This window comes from Lipotes vexillifer, unplaced genomic scaffold (genome assembly GCF_000442215.2).
Source record: "Lipotes vexillifer unplaced genomic scaffold, Lipotes_vexillifer_v1.1 scaffold1262, whole genome shotgun sequence".
NCBI classification, from domain to species: Eukaryota; Metazoa; Chordata; class Mammalia; order Artiodactyla; family Lipotidae; genus Lipotes; species Lipotes vexillifer.
The window spans coordinates 408,044-430,437 of NW_006775022.1; the positions used below are offsets into that span (position 1 = coordinate 408,044).

The following is a 22,394-nucleotide window of genomic DNA, read 5'->3' on the forward strand; positions in this document are numbered from 1 at the left end:
GAGAAAAGGAAAACAGGGCAATTCCAGGAGTGGCTACAGAAGGTTCCCAGAGGGTTTTGAGAGGCTTTCTGAGGATGGTTAATCTTAAGGTATTTTAGGTGTTTTTTCTCTGATTAAAAAAGTGTTCAAAATCATCCAATTTTGTACCCCAGAAAAGTCAATTTTACTGTATGATCGTTTTTTAAAGAGTAATGTTTAATAAGGGGAGGAAATACACATGCACACCGAACACGTGTCTTGAGCAGAATTCTGGAGGGGCGTCTTCGGGCAGCAGGCTTGAGCTCTGACGCCCAGGTAGCGGGAGAGATGGGGGCACGTGAGCTCAAGAGCTGTGCTTTATAGAGCGAAGGGATCACTTTCTCTCACCCCAGACATCATTTGTAAAGTCACCCGACTTGACTTCCGGGAGGAAAGGGGGCCCAAGAGGCGCTGGGAGAGCCAGCGACTCTAGGAGAAATAACATCGAACACCGAGTTTTACGTTTCCCTTTTCTGCCCGTACATCCCCAAACCTCAGCGCAGGGGGCTAACCATCGCGGCCTCGTGCCGGTCTTGAGTTGGTCGGCAGATGAAGGAGAGGCTGCAGTCTCACCAGGGGCATGTGTGCAGGGGGAGGATGGCCTCCTGCAGAGTCAGGCCTGAGCTGCGGGGAGAGGACCCAGACAGCAGCCTGGAGGAGCACAGGGTGGGAGGTGGCAGGCGCAGCCCCCCAACACAGACACCACCCGGGGACCCTGATACCATCACACAAGAGAGGGTCTCAGGTTACTAAATATGAATTTTAAAATAAGCGTGACTCAAAAGGCTAGAAAATGTGAAGACATTCAGGTGGCATTCTTACCCACCAACACCAGTGTGCCTAACTTTATTCCCAGATGAGAAAAGGAAAGGATCGGGGACAAACTCTGGGAGTTTCGTTAAATTTCTAGGATGTGGCAAACTGAAATCCTTTACGCAGTTTATTATAATTAATAGGCTTCATTCATTTATTTAAAGTTTAAATACAAACACGTTCAATGTCACAGCTACGAAATAGACTTCTCTGCTCACAGAATTATGTCTAGAGAAGGCTGTGCTAAGAAATTGGAGATCAAAACAGTTTTCTGCTGTCAGTCTGAAATGTGCCATGATTCTAATGGGAGTGTAAGTGGCACCTTCAACCCATAGATGGGCCATTCTTCTAACACGTAAAAATCGCATGAAAGCATCACTTAGCATTTACCTGTATTTTTGTTAAGGTTTGCCCCTTAAAAATGGCATTTGAACTATACGTGCTGATGTGTGGTCATACTTGATCTGGACTGTTTTATTTTTTTAAGCCCTTAGTTTCCTGGAAAACATTAGGACGTGCTTTTTCTCCGTGGAATCTTATCAGTGAGTCATACTACTGAACTGACTGGTTAAGGTTGTTTTTCCAGTCAGATTAGCTTCTTTACTAAAACAATAGGAAGCAAAAATCGACGACCGAATCTGTCTCTTAGATTTTTGCTGAATTAAAGTCCTTTCCTGAGACGGCAGATGGGCCTGTGAGAATATTTACCAACCCTATTTCTGGCACAACTGGTCTGTGCTGCAGAAATTTCAGCAATGGCAGGATTAATTTCTATTTTTATTCTTATAACCAAGTGGTCTATAAATGCCTATGTGTGTTTGAGTTATTTTACTAAGCGTTTTGGTATAAGGAGCTTCTCAGTCGTGTTTTGAATTGTTATAAAATAGCAAAGCACGTATTGAGCGCCAGTTATGTGGCCGATGCTCCTGGGCTAAGCACTTGGCAGGCGTTTCTAACGCTGTCAAGGAGGCCTAGGAGGCAGATAGTGCCAACAGCCCCATTTGACAGAGGAGGAGACGAAGCAAAGTGAGGCCAAATAGCAAGACCCCCAAAGCAGGAGAGCCAGGGCTCAAACCCATGTTCTCCACCTGCAGTCTTAAAATGGGTGCATGAGCACGTGGCTGGAGAGAGGGGAGGGAGGCAGAAACTGCAGGAGGACTGGCATCATGAGCGTGTTTCAGATCACTGACTGCCTTGATGATCTTTCGTTCATTTTCCCCACTTCTGCCACAGAGATAAAGGTGAAGGGCGGAGGGGCGGGGGGCGGGAGGTACCTTCTGGCATCGTGCAGAGCCTCAGACTATAACAAGAAAGTCTTGCATTTCTCTTTGCTTTTTGCTTGTGACAGTATCATACTCCAGCCATTCTTGTCTAATATTGCCTTTCTTGGAACCAGCCCTTGTTCAGAACCATAGCAGTAGTTGCATCACATTCCAGATATTCGCAGCATCTTAAATGAAAAATCCTCCATGCATTTTTTGTAGAGGTGGAGATTTTCAGTCCAGGGTTTCTGACAAACATGACATTTCTCCTCATCCACACCTTACCTGTGTCTGTAGAACATACAACACACCGTATTTTGTAAAACAAGACTAGCCAATCTTGTACATCTCTTCTAAGACTGCAGAGCAATCAGACTTGGCTTAAGTAGCCTCAGAGGGAGCGGGGGAGAGCTATTTCAAGAAGCCTTCCCTCTCCCAGCCCACACAAAGAGTGATGAACAATTAACACAGGCTCTTATTCGTGAGAATAACTACTCATTCATAAATACTTTATAAGGATATGAATAGGAGGCCAAAAAAAAATGAATTTAGACCATGATTTAGGAACCATCAGGTGATAGCTGGTCACTCTGAGGTTGAGCCCAAACTTTCAAAGTCATCTTCCAACAGAATGAATTCAATATCTGAATGGATTTGAAAGAGGATTTGCACCCTTGTGACCTGTGTGGGTGTCCCATACTTAAACCAGCATTCACAAGGATCCAGTCTTCAAGATGTTCTCCCAAAGAAGTGAGATGAAATACAAGAAAACTGATCATTATAATAAAAGCCTTCGTTACTACAGGGAAACCTAAAGCTAATAACTGAGAAGACGCGCTGGGAAGCGTCCTCTGTGCCTTCTCTGTGCTCCCCAGATTTCACGCTTTTGCCCAGGTGTTCTCTGAGACCCCCCGCTCCTGAGCCTTTCTGCAGTCCTCCCAGGGGTCTCCTTACTCACCTGCTGCCTCAGCCCAGAGTTACGCGGACACCTGTCCTGCCCCATTTCAGAAGGCATAAGACTGTGAGTTATTCATCTCCAGGTACACCTCAACCCAGGCCCTTGAACACAGTAGACGTGTAGGAAATCTGCTGAATTGATGTGAATTTTCAGTAGTAAATAATAAGCCTTGTCACTGGCTCACTTACTCCCTGGGGGGTGGGGAGGGGCTGCCATATCAGTGAGTCATGGGTTAGCAGAAATTGGAGCCACTTACTCCTATAAATGTAAAGTGTAGTTACCAAGGTTTTGGACTCCTGCTAACCTCTGCCTGCCCAGTACTTCCAGAAACTTCAGCTAAAATTTATTGGGTTTCATATCATACACTGATTTTTTTTTTCTCTATCCAAGCCATTTATTTGAAACGCCAACTATATGTAGGATAAAGTCAGTGTTACATGCTTGTCAGTAACTGTAGAAATACAGAACCAGTGAAAACCTTTGTACAACCGTAATGACACTCAAAAGAGAAATGTATCATTTTACAACGCTTCACACAGAGGAATTCAACTTTGAAGGTATCTAAATAAAAATACATTTCTTTAAAAAATACGGTGTACAATTGAAGCGTAAACAAGTTTTACAAAGTACTAGTCATGCAAGTTGTGGAAAACACTTGCATAGGACATGAAATCAGTTTAAGAAAAATTTCTGAGCCTTTAGCATTGAAGACACTTGACTTTATACCAGCAGCAGTACAACCACAAGAAATGCAGTGTTGTAGAAAATACACTAATATTTACATGACAAACCCATCTGATGTCTCTAAAGGTACTGCACATGGAAGCACCCTTATCTCCCTGGAGAGAAATAACTTCAGAGGGAAGCCGTTTAACTCATTACAGTATTCAATGGCATGTTTGTTTTCCACTCACTTCTGTTACTATAAACAGCCAGATTGTACATGAGAAAAATGGATGCCTGATACTTTACCTTTATATTTTGTAACAAACAATGGATGCCTATAAGTAAAAAATTCCAACAGTGTAAAGGGTTATTAGAAAACAGTCTCTCTCCCACCTTTGTCACCAGGCTCCCTTCCCAGAAGCAATCATTGCTACTAGGCTTTTGTAAAATGTGATTTAGAATACAGTGAAAAGTCTCTTCCACCTGTCTCTCTCTGCAGAGTGAGAGATTATGGAAAATTTGGAAAGTTCAGACACTCAAAATTGGAGACGAAGGTACAGTGAAACCTGGCCGCCCATCACACATCTTCAGCAACCATCACCTTGCTATCACTCTTATTTCAAACCTTAGATCCTTGTTTTGGATTCAAATGGCAGCACACTCCGTACTTCTTTCCACTTTGGTTATTCCAGATCTACCTCATCCTTTTTACTGGCTGTGTAGTATTTCATGGTAGAGCCACACCGTAGATTCTTTAACCAGTCCCTTACTGGTGGCCACATGGGTGGTCTCCAATCATTTGCTGCTTCAAACAGGCATATTCTTGCCCAGGTACCTTGGGCCGATGCATGACGATGGACGTGGGATAAATTCCTGGGAGCACAATTGCTGATCAAAGGCCATATGCATTTAGAAATTTGGTAGATGAGGCAGAAATGCTTCTAAAGGAGTCGTCCCAATTTCTGTTCCCCAGGTCTTCACCAATATAGTGCGTTCAGAGATTTTTTTTTTACCTTTGCCAACGTGATCGGTTGGGAAAAAAAGTATCTACATTTTTCTTCCTAAAAATGAGATGTAAGATCTTTCCACAGGTTTAAAATCCATTTGTTTTTTTTCCCTTTTTCATAAACTGTGTTGTCGCCTCCTTTGCCACATTTTTTTGTTTGTTTGTTTGTTTTGCTGTATGCGGCCCTCTCACTGCTGTGGCCTCTCCCGTTGCAGAGCACAGGCTCCGGACGCGCAGGCTCAGCGGCCATGGCTCACGGGCCCAGCCGCTCCGCGGCATGTGGGATCTTCCCGGACCGGGGCACGAACCTGTGTCCCCTGCATCGGCCGGCAGACTCTCAATCACTGCGCCACCAGGGAAGCCCTGCCACTTTTTATTGTCATGTTTAGAAAGGCTTGTCTACCCAAAGATTACAAATATGTTTTTCTATTTCTTATACCTTCATGATCTTTTCTTCACGTTTAAATATTTGATCCATCTGCTCTTCAGTGTATAAAATGAAGTAGGAATCCAACTTTATTTTTCTAGATGACCACCTAACTAATCCTCAACACTGTTCATTGTATTTGTGTACTCATTTGTCCATTATTGGCTTATCTTTTCTTTATTAGATTTACCTCGTTTCTCCTCAACTCCTACCCACAAAGAACCAGCTCTAGATTTTATATATGACTTTCCTTTTACTATTGTTAGACCACAGAAACATTACTTTCATTACTTTCATTTCCCCTCTACAAATCTGAGATAATATCTCTCTCATTGGACTTTGTGATAATTAAATGAAAATATCTAACATTATTAGAATGTCTGTAATGTCTGCTAAATGATAGTAATTTTTTATTTTACTAATTATTTTCTGCTTTTATATTTATCACTTCCATTTTTAGGTTTATTTTCTTTCTCTAACTTCTTAGATCATTATTTCATTTTTATTCATACTTTTATTCATACTTGATTACATGGCATGTAAGTCTAGGAATTTCCCAAACACTGCTCTGTCTGTACTTACCCTAACTTGTAGTATTTTCCATGTTTATAATTTTTAAATAGTCTATGTTTTCTCTTTTGTTTTCTCCTTTGGCCCAAAGACTGAAATTAATTCCGGGGCTTCCCTCGTGGCACAGTGGTTAAGAATCTGCCTGCCAATGCAGGGGACATGGGCTCGAGCCCTGGTCCGGGAAGATCCCACATGCCACGGAGCAACTAAGCCTGTGCGCCACAACTACTGAGCCTGCATTCTAGAGCCCGCGAGCCATAACTACTGAGCCCATGTGCCACAACTACTGAGCCTGTGCTCTAGAGCCCGTGTGCCACAACTACTGAGCCCGCATGCCTAGAGCCCGTGCTCCTCAACAAGAGAAGCCACCGCAATGAGAAGCCCACGCACCACAACGAAGAGTAGCCCCCGCTCGCTGCAATTAGAGAAAGCCCATGCGCAGCAACAAAGACCCAATGCAGCCAAAAATAAAATAAATTTATAAAAAAGAAAATTAATTATGTTATTGTTAATATTTTAAATACAGATTTCCCTGCTATCTGAAAGCAGAGCATTCCTGTGAAACCCTTCATAAGACAAAGTGGCATAAAGTAAAGCGATTACCTTGGGACACATATTATTAAGGGATGCAAAAAATAAATCGAGATAAAGCACAGATGCTCGCAGACACAGTTCAGAGCTCTGGTAGCTTGATGCTGAGATGCTGAGTGTAGTTCACAGGGAAGGACCTTAGTGGGGCCCCTCCCTCTGCTCAGGGTGAGCTGTCTCTACAACGGCTGCTGCCCCCAAAAACACGCTGAAAGCTTCTTTTTGCTTTTTGCTTGCTTTTTGTAAAAGCAAAGGTCCTCTTTGGATTTCTTTCAGTTAAGTGAAAACAGGTACTACTGTAGGTCTTTTGTAAAAGTGAGGTAAAGCGAGCTTTCAAATATTGGGGAATACCTGTATTTAAAATATATAAAAGTAAAAATGATCTAAAATTCACCCATATTTATACTACATAGAAATAACCATTGTTACCTGTTTTTCTATGTATACACCTATTTAAATTTCAGTTATATAATATGCTTACATTTCTTTTTTAAAAACAAAGGAAAAATTAAACAATATAGACTACCTCAGCCCCCCTCCAGGTATCATCTCTGTCCTAAGTTTGGTGTTGATTTTCTATAGCAGTTTTCAAATATTTTTACGTAAATAGGTATACGTGAAAATATATAGTATTTTGTGTTTTTCAGTTTATATAAATGGTATTAAACTAAGCATAACAAAATGTGTACTTAAACTCAGCTGTGTTTTACTTTTTGTTTCTGGACATTCTCTTTGGTTCTTATTCAGACATGAGGCTTCTCTTTTAAATACAGTAAGAAAATTTGTTCCAATAATTCCCAAATCTAAACTCTTTGGGTGTGTTACTGCTGAGTTTTTTTTATTGCTCTCTCTCTCTCTCTCTCTCTCCTCTCCCTCATGACCCCTTGCTTCTTTGGGTGCTTGGTCATTTACTGTGAGCTACTTAATTTTCTGGAAAATTCTCTGGGAGCTTTTTCAGGTCTAGGATGAAGTCTGTTCCTCCAGAGAGGGTGTAATTTGCCTCTTGTCAGGTGACCAGGGCAGCACCAGCTTGAGGCCCCTTGAAATGGCTCAGGGCTTATGAGCCACCCAGATGATGTGATGTCAACTTCAGGTCCTCAGGGGCAATTTGTGGTTATAGGTTGGTCTGCCCAGCACCAAGAGAACTCTTCTTGTGTCTGCTAGGGATGGACAGTAGTATGTGTTTACTTCTAGAATATTCTTAGCCTGAGGTACAGTCGTTTGCAGGGCCCAGCTTTATCAGGGAGAGGTCAGGAAGAGAATGGTGCCCTACTGAACTGAGGCAGGTGCTGACCTTCAACTCCTGCATCCCTCACCTTAAAAGAGTATCAAAACCAAAACCCAGGTTTCCCTAATTTGGCAAATGCCTATAGCTTCAGTGTACTACTGACCCCTCTGGGCGTCTCCTTTCACTTAGATGTTCGCCTGATAACATCTTGCTATCTTGTAGCTCTTTGATGCTTTTAAGAAACATTTTAATATTTTTTCCCTTCTCACTGAATTTATTTTTATATCAAAAACTATAATTTTTCATTAAGAAATATTATTTATGTTAACATGTAATGAGTTATTCGTGTTATTTTTATTTTTTTAATTTTTTTAATTTTATGTTGGAGTAAAGTTGATTAACAATGTTGTGTTAGTTTCAGTTGTACAGCAAAGTGATTCAGTTATACATGTATATACATGTATCTATTCTTTTTCAAGTTCTTTTCCCATTAAGGTTATTACAGAATATTGAACAGAGTTCCTTGTGCTACATAGTAGGTCCTTGTTGGTTATCTATTTTATATATAGTAGTATGTATATGTCAATCCCAACCTCCCAATCTATCCCTCCCCCACCCACCCTTACCCCCTGGTAACCATAAGTTCGTTCTCTAAGCCTGTGAGTCTGTTTCTGTTTTGTAATAAATTCATTTGTATAATTTTTTAATTCTTCATATATGCGATATCATATGTTATTTGTCTTTGACTTTATTCAGTATGATAGTCCCCAGTTCCATCTATGTTGCTGCAAGTTTCATTTTTTTTTTTTTTACATCTTTATTAGAATATAATTGACTTACAATGGTGTGTTAAGTTTCTGCTTTATACATATACATATGTCCACATATCTCTTCCATCTTGCGTTCCCCTCCCTCCCACCCTCCCTATCCCACCCCTCCAGGCGGTCACAGGGCACCGAGCTGATCTCCCTGTGCTATGCGGCTGCTTCCCACTAGCTATCTACCTTAAGTTAGGTAGTGTATAAATGTCCATGCCTCTCTCTCACTTTGTCATAGCTTACCCTTCCCCCTCCCCATATCCTCAAGTCCATTCTCTAGTAGGTCTGTGTCTTTATTCCTGTCTTACCCCTAGGTTCTTCATGACATTTTTTTTCTTAAATTCCATATATATGTGTTAGCATACGGTATTTGCCTTTCTCTTTCTGACTTACTTCACTCTGTATGACAGACTCTAGGTCTCTCCACCTCATTACAAATAGCTCAATTTCGTTTCTTTTTATGGCTGAGTAATATTCCATTGTATATATGTGCCACATCTTCTTTATCCATTCATCCGATGATGGACACTTAGGTTGTTTCCATCTCCAGGCTATTGTAAATAGAGCTGCAATGAACATTTTGGTACATGACTCTTTTTGAATTATGGTTTTCTCAGGGTATATGCCCAGTAGTGGGATTGCTGGGTCATATGGTAGTTCTATTTGTAGTTTTTTAAGGAACCTCCATACTGTTCTCCATAGTGGCTGAACCAATTCACATTCCCACCAGCAGTGCAAGAGTGTTCCCTTTTCTCCACACCCTCTCCAGCATTTATTGTTTCTAGATTTTTTGATGATGGCCATTCTGACTGGTGTGAGATGATATCTCATTGTAGTTTTGATTTGCATTTCTCTAATGATTAATGATGTTGAGCATTCTTTCATGTGTTTGTTGGCAGTCTGTATATCTTCTTTGGAGAAATGTCTATTTAGGTCTTCTGCCCATTTTTGGATTGGGTTGTTTGTTTTTTTGTTATTGAGCTGCATGAGCTGCTTATAAATTTTGGAGATTAATCCTTTGTCAGTTGCTTCATTTGCAAATATTTTCTCCCATTCTGAGGGTTGTCTTTTGGTCTTGTTTATGGTTTCCTTTGCTGTGCAAAAGCTTTGAAGTTTCATTAGGTCCCATTTGTTTATTTTTGTTTTTATTTCCATTTCTCTAGGAGGTGGGTCAAAAAGGATCTTGCTGTGATTTATGTCATAGAGTGTTCTGCCTATGTTTTCCTCTAAGAGTTTGATAGTTTCTGGCCTTACATTTAGGTCTTTAATCCATTTTGAGCTTATTTTTGTGTATGGTGTTAGGGAGTGATCTAATCTCATACTTTTACATGTACCTGTCCAATTTTCCCAGCACCACTTATTGAAGAGGCTGTCCTTTCTCCACTGTATATTCCTGCCACCTTTGTCAAAGATAAGGTGACCATATGTGCGTCGGTTTATCTCTGGGCTTTCTATCCTGTTCCATTAATCTATACTTCTGTTTTTGTGCCAGTACCATACTGTCTCGATTACTGTAGCTTTGTAGTATAGTCTGAAGTCAGGAAGCCTGATTCCTCCAGCTCCGTTTTTCATTCTCAAGATTGCTTCGGCTATTCGGGGTCTTTTGTGTTTCCATACAAATTGTGAAATTTTTTGTTCTAGTTCTGTGAAAAATGCCAGTGGTACTTTGACAGGGATGGCATTGAATCCGTAAATTGCTTTGGGTAGTAGAGTCATTTTCACAATGTTGATTCTTCCAATCCAAGAACATGGTATATCTCTCCATCTGTTTGTATCCTCTTTAATTTCTTTCATCAGTGTCTGATAGTTTTCTGCATACATGTCTTTTGTCTCCTTAGGTAGGTTTATTCCTAAATATTTTATTCTTTTTGCTGCAATGGTAAATGGGAGTGTTTTCTTGATTTCACTTTCAGATTTTTTCATCATTAGTGTATAGGAATGCCAGAGATTTCTGTGCATTAATTTTGTATCTTGCTACTTTACCAAATTCATTGATTAGCTCTAGTAGTTTTCTGGTGGCATCTTTAGGATTCTCTGTGTATAGTATCATGTCATCTGCAAACAGTGACAGCTTTACTTCTTCTTTTCCAATTTGGGTTCCTTTTATTTGTTTTTCCTCTCTGACAGCTGTGGCTAAAACTTCCAAAACTATGTTGAATAATTGTGGTGAGAGTGGGCAACCTTGTCTTGTTCCTGACCTTAGTGGAAATGCTTTCAGTTTTTCGCCATTGAGGATGATGTTGGCTGTGGGCTTGTCATATACGGCCTTTATTATATTGAGGAAAGTTCCCTCTACACCTACTTTCTGCAGGGTTTTTATCATAAATGGGTGTTGAATTTTGTCAAAAGCTTTCTCTGCATCTATTGAGATGATCATATGGTTTTTCTCCTTCAATTTGTTAATATGGTTAATCACATTGATAGATTTGCGTATATTGAAGAATCCTTGCATTCCTGGAATAAACCCCACTTGATCATGGTGTATGATCCTTTTAATGTGCTGTTGGATTCTGTTTGCTAGTATTTTGTTGAGGATTTTTGCATCTATGTTCATCAGTGATATTGGCCTGTAGTTTTCTGTTTTTGTGACATCTTTGTCTGGTTTTGGTATCAGAGTGATGGTGGCCTCGCAGAATGAGTTTGGGAGTGTTCCTCCCTCTGCTATATTTTGGAAGAGTTCCAGAAGGATGGGTGTTAGCTCTTCTTTAAATGTTTGATAGAATTCGCCTGTGAAGCCATCTGGTCCTGGGCTTTTGTTTGTTGGAAGATTTTTAATCACAGTTTCAATTTCAGTGTTTGTGATTGGTCTGTTCATATTTTCTATTTTTTCCTGATTCAGTCTTGGTAGTTTGTGCATTTCTAAGAAGTTGTCCATTTCTTCCAGATTGTCCATTTTATTGGCATACAGTTGCTTGTAGTAATCTCTCATGATCTTTTGTATTTCTGCAGTGTCAGTTGTTACTTCTCCTTTTTCATTTGTAATTCTATTGATTTGAGTCCTCTCCCTTTTTTTCTTGATGAGTCTGGCTAATAGTTTATCAATTATGTTTATCTTCTCAAAGAACCAGCTTTTAGTTTTATTGATCTTTGCTATCGTTCCCTTCATTGCTTTTTCATTTATTTCTGATCTGATTTTTATGATTTCTTTCCTTCTGCTAACTTTGGGGGTTTTTTGTTCTTCTTTCTCTAATTGCTTTAGGTACAAGGTTAGGTTGCTTATTCTAGATGTTTCCTGTTTCTTAAGGTAGGATTGTATTGCTATAAACTTCCCTCTTAGAACTGCTTTTGCTGCATCCCATAGGTTTTGGGTCGTCGTGTCTCCATTGTCGTTTGTTTCTAGGTATTTTTTGATTTCCTCTTTGATTTCTTGAGTGACCACTTCGTTATTAAGTAGTGTATTGTTTAGCCTCCATGTGTTTGTATTTTTTACAGATCTTTTCCTGTTACTGATATCTAGCCTCATAGCATTGTGGTCGGAAACAATACTTGATACAATTTCCATTTTCTTAAATTTACCAAGGCTTGATTTGTGACCCAAGATATGATCTATCCTGGAGAATGTTCCATGAGCACTTGAGAAAAATGTGTATTCTGTTGTTTTTGGATGGAGTGTCCTATAAATATCAATTAAGTCCATCTTGTTTAATGTATCATTTAAAGCTTGTGTTTCCTTATTTATTTTCATTTTGGATGATCTGTCCATTGGTGAAAGTGGGGTGTTAAAGTCCCCTACTATGAATGTGTTACTGTCGATTTCCCCTTTTATGGCTGCTAGTTTTTGCCTTATGTATTGAGGTGCTCCTATGTTGGGTGCATAAATATTTACAATTGTTATATCTTCTTCTTGGATCGATCCCTTAATCATTATGTAGTGTCCTTCTTTGTCTCTTCTGATAGTCCTTATTTTAAAGTCTATTTTGTCTGATATGAGAATTGCTACTCCAGCTTTCTTTTGGTTTCCATTTGCATGGAATATCTTTTTCCATCCCCTTACTTTCAGTCTGTATGTGTCTCTAGGTCTGAAGTGGGTCTCTTGTAGACAGCATATATATGGGTCTTGTTTTTGTATCCATTCAGCCAATCTGTGTCTTTTGGTGGGAGCATTTAGTCCATTTACATTTAAGGTAATTATCGATATGTATGTTCCTATTCCCATTTTCTAAATTGTTTTGGGTTCTTATTGTAGGTCTTTTCCTTCTCTTGTGTTTCATGCCTAGAGAAGTTCCTTTAGCATTTGTTGTAAAGCTAGTTTGGTGCTGCTGAACTCTCTCAGCTTTTGCTTGTCTGTAAAGGTTTTAATTTCTTCATCAAATCTGAAGGAGATCCTTGCTGGGTAGAGTAATCTTGGTTGCAGGTTTTTCTCCTTCATCCCTTTAAGTATGTCTTGCAAGTCCCTTCTGGCCTGCAGAGTTTCTGCTGAAAGATCAGCTGTTAACCTTATGGGGATTTCCTGTGTTATTTGTTCTTTTTCCCTTGCTGCTTTTAATATGTTTTTAATATGTTTTTAATATGCTTTTAATATGCTTGCTGCTTTTAATATGTTTTCTTTGTATTTAATTTTTGACAGTTTGATTAATATGTGTCTTGGCATATTTCTCCTTGGATTTATCCTGTATGAGACTCTCTGTGCTTCCTGGACTTGATTAACTATTTCCTTCCTCATATTAGGGAAGTTTTCAACTATAATCTCTTCAAATATTTTCTCAGTCCCTTTCTTTTTCTCTTCTTCTTCTGGAACCCCTATAATTCGAATGTTGGTGCATTTAATGTTGTCCCAGAGGTCTCTGAGACTCTCCTCATTTCTTTTCATTCTTTTTTCTTTATTCTGCTCTGCAGTAGTTATTTCCACTATTTTATCTTCCAGGTCACTTATCCGTTCTTCTGCCTCATTTATTCTGCTATTGATCCCATCTAGAGTACTTTTCGTTTCATTTATTGTGTTGTTCATCATTGTCTGTTTCATCTTTATTTCTTCTAGGTCCTTGTTAACTGTTTCTTGCATTTTGTCCATTCTATTTCCAAGATTTTGGATCACCTTTACTATCATTATTCTGAATTCCTTTTCAGGTAGACTGCCTATTTCCTCTTCATTTGTTAGGTCTGGTGCATTTTTATCTTGCTCCTTCATCTGCTGTGTGTTTTTCTGTCTTCTCATTTTACTTATCTTACTGTGTTTGGGGTCTCCTTTTTGCAGGCTGCAGAATCGTGGTTCCCATTGTTTTTGGTGTCTGTCCCCAGTGGCTAAGGTTGGTTCAGTGGGTTGTGTAGGCTTCCTGGTGGAGGGGACTAGTGCCTGTGTTCTGGTGGATGAGGCTGGATCTTGTCTTTCTGGTGGGCACGTCCACGTCTGGTGGTGTGTTTTGGGGGGTCTGTGGACTTATTATGATTTTAGGCAGCCTCTCTGCTAATGGGTGGGGTTGTGTTCCTGTCTTGCTAGTTGTTTGGCATAGGGTGTCCAGCACTGTAGCTTGCTGGTCGTTGAGTGAAGCTGGGTGCTGGTGTTGAGATGGAGATCTCTGGGAGATTTTCGCCGTTTGATATTATGTGGAGCTGGGCGGTCTCTTGTGGACCAGTGTCCTGAAGTTGGCTCTCCCACCTCAGAGGCACAGCACTGACTCCTGGCTGCAGCACCAAGAGCCTTTCATCCACACGGCTCAGAATAAAAGGGAGAAAAAGTAGAAAGAAAGAATTAGTAGAAGTAGAAAGAAGGAAAGAAAGAAAGGAAGGAAGGAAGGAAGGAGGGAGGGAGGGAGGAAGGAAAGAAAAGAAAGAAGATAAAGTAAAATAAAGTAAGATAAAATATAATAAAGTTATTAAAATTAAACTAATTATTAAGAAAAAAATTTTAAAAAACAGACGGATAGAACCCTAGGACAAATGGTGGAGGCAAAGCTATACAGACAAAATCTCACACAGAAGCATACACATACACACTCACAAAAAGAGGAAAAGGGGAATAAATCATAAATCTTGCTCTCAAAGTCCACCTCCTCAATTTGGGATGTTTCGTTGTCTATTCAGGTATTCCACAGATGCAGGGCACATCAAGTTGATTGTGGAGCTTTAATCCGCTGCTTCTGAGGCTGCTGGGAGAGATTTCCCTTTCTCTTCTTTGTTCTCACAGCTCCCAGGGGCTCAGCTTTCGATTTGGCCCCGCCTCTGTGTGTAGGTCGCCAGAGGGCGTCTGTTCTTCACTCAGACAGGACAGGGTTAAAGGAGCCGCTGATTCGGGGGCTCTGGCTCACTCAGGCTGAAGGGAGGGAGGGGTGCGGATGCGGGGGGAGCCTGCGGCGGCAGAGGCCAGCGTGACGTTGCAACAGCCTGAGGCGCGCCGTGCGTTCTCCCGGGGAAGTTGTCCCTGGATCCCAAGACCCTGGCAGTGGCGGGCTGCACAGGCTCCCTGGAAGCGGGGTGTGGATAGTGCCCTGTGCTCGCACACAGGCTTCTTGGTGGCAGCAGCAGCAGCCTTAGCGTCTCATGCCCGTCTCTGGAGCTCCTTTAAGCAGCGCTCTGAACCCCCTCTCCTCGCGCACCAGGAAACAAAGAGGGAAGAAAAAGTCTCTTGCCTCTTAGGCAGCTCCAGAGTTTCCCCCGGACTCCCTCCCGGCCAGCCGTGATGCACTAACCCCCTGCAGGCTGTGTTCACACAGCCAACCCCAGTCCTCTCCCGGCGCTCCGACCGAAGCCCGAGCCTCAGCTCCCAGCCCCACCCGCCCCGGCGGGTGAGCAGACAAGCCTCTCGGGCTGGTGAGTGCCGGTCGGCACTGATCCTCTGTGCGGGAATCTCTCCACCTTGCCCTCCGCACCCCTGTTGCTGCGCTGCCCTCTGCGCCTCCGAAGCTTTCCCCCTCCGCCACCCGCAGTCTCTGCCCGCGAAGGGGCTTCCTAGTGTGTGGAAACCTTTCCTCCTTTACAGCTCCCTCCCACTGGTAAAGGGCCCGTCCCTATCCTTTTGTCTCTGTTTATTCTTTTTTCTTTTGCCCTACCCATGTACGTGGGGACTTTCTTGCCTTTTGGGAGGTCTGAGGTCTTCTGCCAGCGTTCAGCAGATGTCCTGTAGGAGTTGTTCCACATGTAGATGTATTTCTGGTGTATCTGTGGGGAGGAAGGTGATCTCCGCATCTTACTCTTCCGCCATCATCCCCTCGTCCAAATTTCATTCTTTTTAATGGCTGAGTAATACTCCATCTTAAATATGTACCACATCTTTGTCCATTCATCTGTTGATGGACCTTTAGGTTGCTTCCATGTCTTGGCTATTGTAAACAGCACTGCAATGAACATTGGGGGTGCATGTGTCCTTTTGAACCATGGTTTTCTCAGGATATATGCTGTGGAGTAGGATTGCTGGATCATATGGGAGCTCTATTGTTAGTTTTTTAAGGAACCTCCCCACTGTTCTCCATAGTGGCTGTATCAATTTACATTCCCACCAACAGTGTAAGAGGGTTCCCTTTGCTCTACACCCATTCCAGCATTTATTGTCTGTAGATTTTTTGATGATGGCCATTCTGACTGGTATGAGGTGATATCTCATTGTAGTTTTGATTTGCATTTCTCTAATAATTAGTAATGTTGAGCATCTTTTCATGTGCCTCTTGGCCATCTGTATATCTTCTTTGAAGAAATGTCTGTTTAGGTCTTCTGCCCATTTTTTGATTGGGTTGTTTGTTTTTTTGATACTGAGCCACGTGAGCTGTTTGTAAATTTTGGAGATTAATCCCTTGTTGGTCACATCATTTGCAAATATTTTCTCCCGCTCTGGGTTGTCTTCTCATTCTGTTTATGGTTTCCTTTACTATACAAAAGTTTTTGAGTTTAATTAGGTCCCATTTGTTTATTTTTGTTTTTATTTCCATCACTCTAGGAGAAGGATCAAAAAAGATCTTGCTGTGATTTATGTTAAAGTGTGTTCTGCCTATCCAGTCTTACGTTTAGGTCTTTAATCCATTTTGAGTTTATGTTTTTTTAATGCTGTTAGAGAATGTTTTAATTTCATATTTTTTACATGTAGCTGTCCAGTTTGCCCAGCACCATTTACTGAAGAGACTGTCTTTTCTCCATTGTATAGTCTTGCCTCCTGTGTCAATTGACCATAGGTGCGTGTGTTTCTTTCTGGATTTTTTATCCTGTTCCATTGATCTGTATTTCTGTTTTGTGCCAGTACCATGCTGTTTTGATGACTATGACTTTGTAGTATAGTCTGAAGTCAGAGAACCTGATTCCTCCAGCTCTGTTTTTCTTTCTCAAGATTGCTTTGGCTGTACAGGGCCTTTTGTGTCTCCATACAAATTTAAAATTTTCTTGTTCTAGTTCTGTGAAAAATGCCATTGGTAATTTGATAGGGATTGCATTGAATCTGTAGATTGCCTTGGGTAGTATAGTCATTTTGGCAATATTGATGCTTCCAATCCAAGAACATGGTGTATCTTTCCATCTGTTTGTGTCATCTTCGATTTCTTTCATCACCATCATAGTTTTTGGAGTAGTTGCCTCCTTAGGTAGGTTTATTTCTGGGTATTTTACTCTTTTTGATGTGATGGTAAATGGGATTGTTTTTTTAATTTCTCTTTCTGATCTTTTATTGTTAATGTATAGAAATGCAACAGATTTCTGTGTATTAATTTTGTATCATGCGACTCTACCGAATTCATTGATGAGCTCTAGTAGTTTTCTGGTAGCATCTTTAGGATTTTCTATGTATAGTATCATGTCATCTGCAAACAGTGACAGTTTTACTTCTTCTTTGCCAATCTGGATTCCTTTTATTTCTTTTTTGTCTCTGATTGCCATGGCCAGGACTTCTAAAACTATGTTGAATAAAAGTGGTGAGAGTGGACATCCTTGTCTTGTTCCTGATCTTATAGGAAATGCTTTCAGCTTTCCCCCATTGAGTATTATGCTAGCTGTAGGTTTGTCATATATGACCTTTATTATGTTGAGGTAGGATCCCTCTACATCAACTTTCTGGAGAGTTTTTATCATAAATCGGTGTTGAATTTTGTCAGAAGTTTTTTCTGCATCTGTTGAGATGATCATATGGTTTTTATTCTTCAGTTTGTTGACATAGTGTATCACTGATTTGTGGATATTGAAAAATCCTTGCATCCATGGGATAAATGCCACTTGATCATGGTGTATGATCCTTTTAATGTGTTGTTGGATTCAGTTTGCTAGTATTTTGTTGAGGATTTTTGAGTCTATGGTCATCAGTGATATTGGTCTGTAATTTTCTTTTTTTGTGGTATCTTTGTCTGGTTTTGGTATCAGGGTGATGGTGGCCTCATAGAACGAGTTTGGAAGTGTTCCTTCCTCTGCAGTTTTTTGGAAGAGTTTCAGAAGGATGGGTGTTAGCGCTTCTTCAGTGTTTGATAGAATTCGCCTGTGAAGCCATCTGGTCCTGGATTTTTGTTTGTTGAAAGTTTTCTAATCACAGTTTCAATTTCAGTACATGTGATTAGTCTGTTCATATTTTCTGTTTCTCCTGATTCAGTCTTGGGAGATTGTACCTTACTAAGAATTTGTCCATTTCTTCTATTAAATACATTTTATGCAACAATTTGAGAGAGAAGGTAGGTCAAAATAACTCAGCCTGCCGTATATCTGGAAATGGCTGATCCACCTCCCAACTTTGGTTAGTTCTAGAATGTCTATATTATTATGGCTAATAACATTTACTTTCTGTTTTGTAGCCATATTTCCCACAATTTTGTTACCCTTAGGTCTACATTGAAGGGATTTAGTGCTTAATCTCCTTGCCACTGATCCATTCTTTTCCTGGTTGGCTGAAGTTCATTCTATTGGACTTCCAGAATTCCTTCCAGAAGAGCTCTTAGGAGGTATATTCCCTGAATTTTGTATGTTCAAAGACACTTGGCTGTTGCTTTATTTTTTTCAATGACAGTTTAGGCATAAAATTAATGGATCACCCTTTCTTTCCCTGAAACTCTTAGATGCATGCTTCCTCCATCTGCTCTGAAGAAATCAGAAGCTGGCTTATTTCTTTTTTCCTTGTGAGTGACATGACTCTGTATCCTATTAATTATGTCTTAATTCTGATGGGTCTGATTCATTTCACCCAGGGAAACAGTGTACACTTTCAATCCATAGACTTAACTCTTTCAGAAAAGTTTTTACAAAATAAATCTGGGTATCTTTTCTCTCATTACTATTTGTTCAGATCCCGTAAGTGACACCATTTATGTATATGTTGTATCACCTTTGTCTGTGGTCTTTGGCATTTACCGTTGAACTTCTCCTCATTTCCCTCAAGCTGGTCCCCACATCCCTGACTGTGTTCGGTACCGTCTTGGTACCATAAAGCCATGGTTTATCACCCAGTGTTTGTTGGGAGGATTATGGTGCTTTTAGATGGTTAAATTCACTCCTTCAATAATAGTAGTTGTGAAGCAGTAGCAGCTAACACGTATTGGTCACTGTGTGCCAGGCTCTATGCTAAGAGATTAACAGATAATCTCTCCCTGAACCCTCACATCATCTCCTCTCTACAACTTAAAGAAGTTAAATAACTTGTGTGCTCTCAGAGCTTGTAAGCGCAGAGCCTGGTTGGATATACAAACAGCCTGACTTCGGTGCTTGTGCTCATTGTATGGTCTGTATTTCTAGTGAAGGTTGTGTTCTATTTTACATTCAACAGGCTGTTAATATTTCCATAAATGAGAGCTGATGTAGAAATGGCACTTTTAAGTCTGTTCCTTGATCGGTGGCTCTTTCCTATCCCAGTTTCCCCATAGTTTCAAGTTGCTGTATTTTCCATACAGCTGTGGTCGACAAGGGATCGAACCTGGGCCCTCTGCATTGGGAGCGCGGAGTCTTAACCACTGAGTCACCAGGGAAGTCCCACAAGTGACTTTTAATCATTGTTATCTATATTCTGGGAGCTCCCCATACATTATTTTATTTAGTCCTCATAACCGTGCTATGAGATGGGCCTTGTTTTCTCCCACTTTACAGACAGAGAAGTTGAGGTTCAGAGAAGTCAAGTGACTTGCACGAGTCCCAGAGTATTGGTATTTGTACAAAACCCAGAGCAGATACTCCAAGTTCATGCTCTGCCCATCTTCGACTGCCAACTCCCTCACTGGCCTCTGGCAATACAGCACCACCCCCATCAGCTTCCTTACAGAACAATCAATATCTGTCCCTCAAACCACTGTGTCTTGGGTTTTCCTTCTGGGTGTCACTTTCCAAGCCAGTTTGACTCTCTGAATGAATTATTAGAAAATATTTTGGTAGCAGGACCTTTGTGTCTTTCATGGAGGGACGTTACTGACCCCACACTGATGCGTGAAGGATGGTCACCTTCATTGTCTGTTTCGCCCACAGCTGAACGAGTTCTGTTACAGGATTCTGGCAAATTTGAAGCAATGAATGTGTTCTTTGAAAAGATTTTCACCATCTTCTCATGTTAGGCCTTTATAAATTGAAAAGAAGCCTAAAAGCACAGGAAAGTTGACATCCCCTGGGTAACAGTGGCCCAGAAACACCAGCAGCAGCCATACTTCCAAGGCCTGGGAACAGCATATGGCAGCTGAAGACCCATATTTGAGTGACTGTAACTAAATGATGCGATGGTTAAATCTGTAACACAGGTCACCCACCCTCACACGCACGCACGCACCACCACCACACCTGTGCGGTTAGAGGATCGTATTCAGAAAGTTTACAGTAAATGAAACTTGGGCTGTGCAGCAACTTAACCACTCTCCTGTCTCTATCCCGCTCTCCAGGGGACTCAACAGCTCCTGAGGTCAGTGTCTTGTACGAGTTCACGGAGATGGTGATCAGACATGATCTTGTGGTTTATTGCAGGGAACTCGTAAGCCAAACCCTCCTCAGAAGCCTCTGCCTGCAGATCCTTTAAGCAGGACCACCCGGCTTGCCAGGACCCTGGGACATCAGGAGTCTGGGCTCCGCCGGGCGCCCATCAGGTTGGTGTGATACACCCATGTCCCTCTTTTTCTCCCCAAAACTGTGTGGGTGAAGCTGCACCAAGCCATGCTTCTCAAGCCACAGGAGGACATGGGGGTGGCGCTGGCGGCTGTGTGTCCTGCACTCCCCACCCCTGGGAACAATATAAAACAGACGTGAGGGCGAATCTAGAGAATAAGCAGGAAGCAGCTGGGAGCTATAACTGTAGGCGTCACATGTCACTCTTAGCAATGATCCCAGCCTACCCATGAGATCAACTCAAGATCAAGTAGAACAGATCCCTCAAAGCTGTGCCTGTTGATCTGGGCTGGGTCATGTCCCCCAAGGGAGAGAAAGCCAGCAAGTGGTGCGATATTATGAAAGCTGGACACCTACCTCCAGAAATCCCACTTGGACCTTGATGGCCTCTGCCCAACCCCTGGGATCCCGAGAAACAAGGTGAGGTTGGAGGGTCATGGATGAAATAAGGGGAATGTAAGAAGTCAGGCTAAAGAAGCTGCTGGGCAGGGGTAAGTGGGAGCTTCCCCCTCAGCCGGCACAAGGAATCACCTTTGAAGACTGAGCTGCAGCCGTGGTCATCTCCTACGCCCTCCCCCAAGGGTTGAGGGCACAGCCCTGAATCTGGGCTTGGGCAGCAAGGCTTAACCCAGTGGTGTGCTGGAGCCAGCCCACACTGCTTTGCAAGAACTATTAAATCTCTAGGAATTTTGCAAGCTAGGTGTTAAGCCTAGCCATTCTTAAAAATTATATAAGCTGGCAATGATACCAGTTATATTGAAAACAAAGAAATGCTCGAAGGTCCTCACCTCCATTTTTTTTTTTTTTTTTTTACTATATTTTACTGCAATCCACATTTTTTTAACATCTTTATTGGAGTATAATTACTTTACAATGGTGTGTTAGTTTCTGCTGTATCACAAAGTAAATCAGCTATACGTATACATATGTCCCCATATCCCCCTCCCTCTTGCGTCTCCCTCCCTATCCCATCCCTCTAGGGAGACCGAGCTGATCTCCCTGTGCCATGCGGCTGCTTCCCACTAGCTATCTATTTTACATTTGGTAGTGTATATATGTCCATGCCACTCTCTCACTTCGTCACCGCTTACCCTCCCCCCTCCCCGTGTCCTCCAGTCCATTCTGTACATCTGTATCTTTATTCCTGTCCTGCCCCTAGGTTCTTCAGAACCATTTATTTTTTTAGATTCCATCTATATGTGGCAGCATACGGTATTTGTTTTTCTCTTTCTGACTTCACTCTGTATGACAGACTCTGGGTCCATCCACCTCACTACAAATAACTCAATTACGTTTCCTTTTATGGCTGAGTAGTATTCCATTGTATATATGTGTCACATCTTCTTTATCCATTCATCTGTCGATGGACACTTACTTAGGTTGCTTCCATGTCCTGGCTATTGTAAATAGAGCCACAATGAACATTTTGGTACATGACTCTCTTTGAATTATGGTTTTCTCAGGGTATGTGCCCAGTAGTGGGATTGCTGGGTCGTGTGGTAGTTCTCACAACCCACATTCTTGAGATTACTGTATCTGTCATTCCTATGTGATGAAAATGCCATGCCGTGGTGGCCACTGCACATCTCTTCCAGGTTCAGCCACATCATGTTGGGAGCATGAGTCTTTATACCATGGAAATCAGCAAATCCTATAGATCAGGCCCTCCTCATTCCCCCCAGTGGTGGGTAGTTAAACATTTACCAGCACACAGATGGGTTAAACCCTCAGCCAAAACATCTACCCCCCTGAGCAGGCAGCTTGCTTTGTGAGCTGCAAAGAACCAAAGGTAGGTGTTGGCCAGGCCCTGGGTTCAGTAATTCAGCATCTCTGAAGGGAAACACACACACTCATGATTTCATTACAGCTGTTAGGAAAAATGTTTGGCCCACGAAAGAGATAGCTGCCTAATATAGCTCAGATAAAGCCGGTCAGAGGGTCAGGACAGTGGTTTAATTCCCGACTACACAAGTACAGAAAAACTGCAGAGCATCCTAATTATTTCACTGTGGTTTGTACACTGATCTTGAATGTTCAAAAGGAAAAAAACACCACTTTACATGGACATGA

General features: G+C 41.5%; 1 protein-coding gene across 1 annotated transcript in view; it reads left to right on the forward strand.

The window, feature by feature from the left end:
- The window catches only part of ADAM12 (ADAM metallopeptidase domain 12), a 396,124-nt gene that overhangs the window by 371,686 nt on the left and 2,044 nt on the right, over positions 1–22,394 (forward strand). The window contains exon 22 of the mRNA XM_007449628.1: positions 20,187–20,305. Coding sequence (XP_007449690.1) covers positions 20,187–20,305 — 119 coding nt within the window. The remainder of the gene's footprint in view (positions 1–20,186; positions 20,306–22,394) is intronic.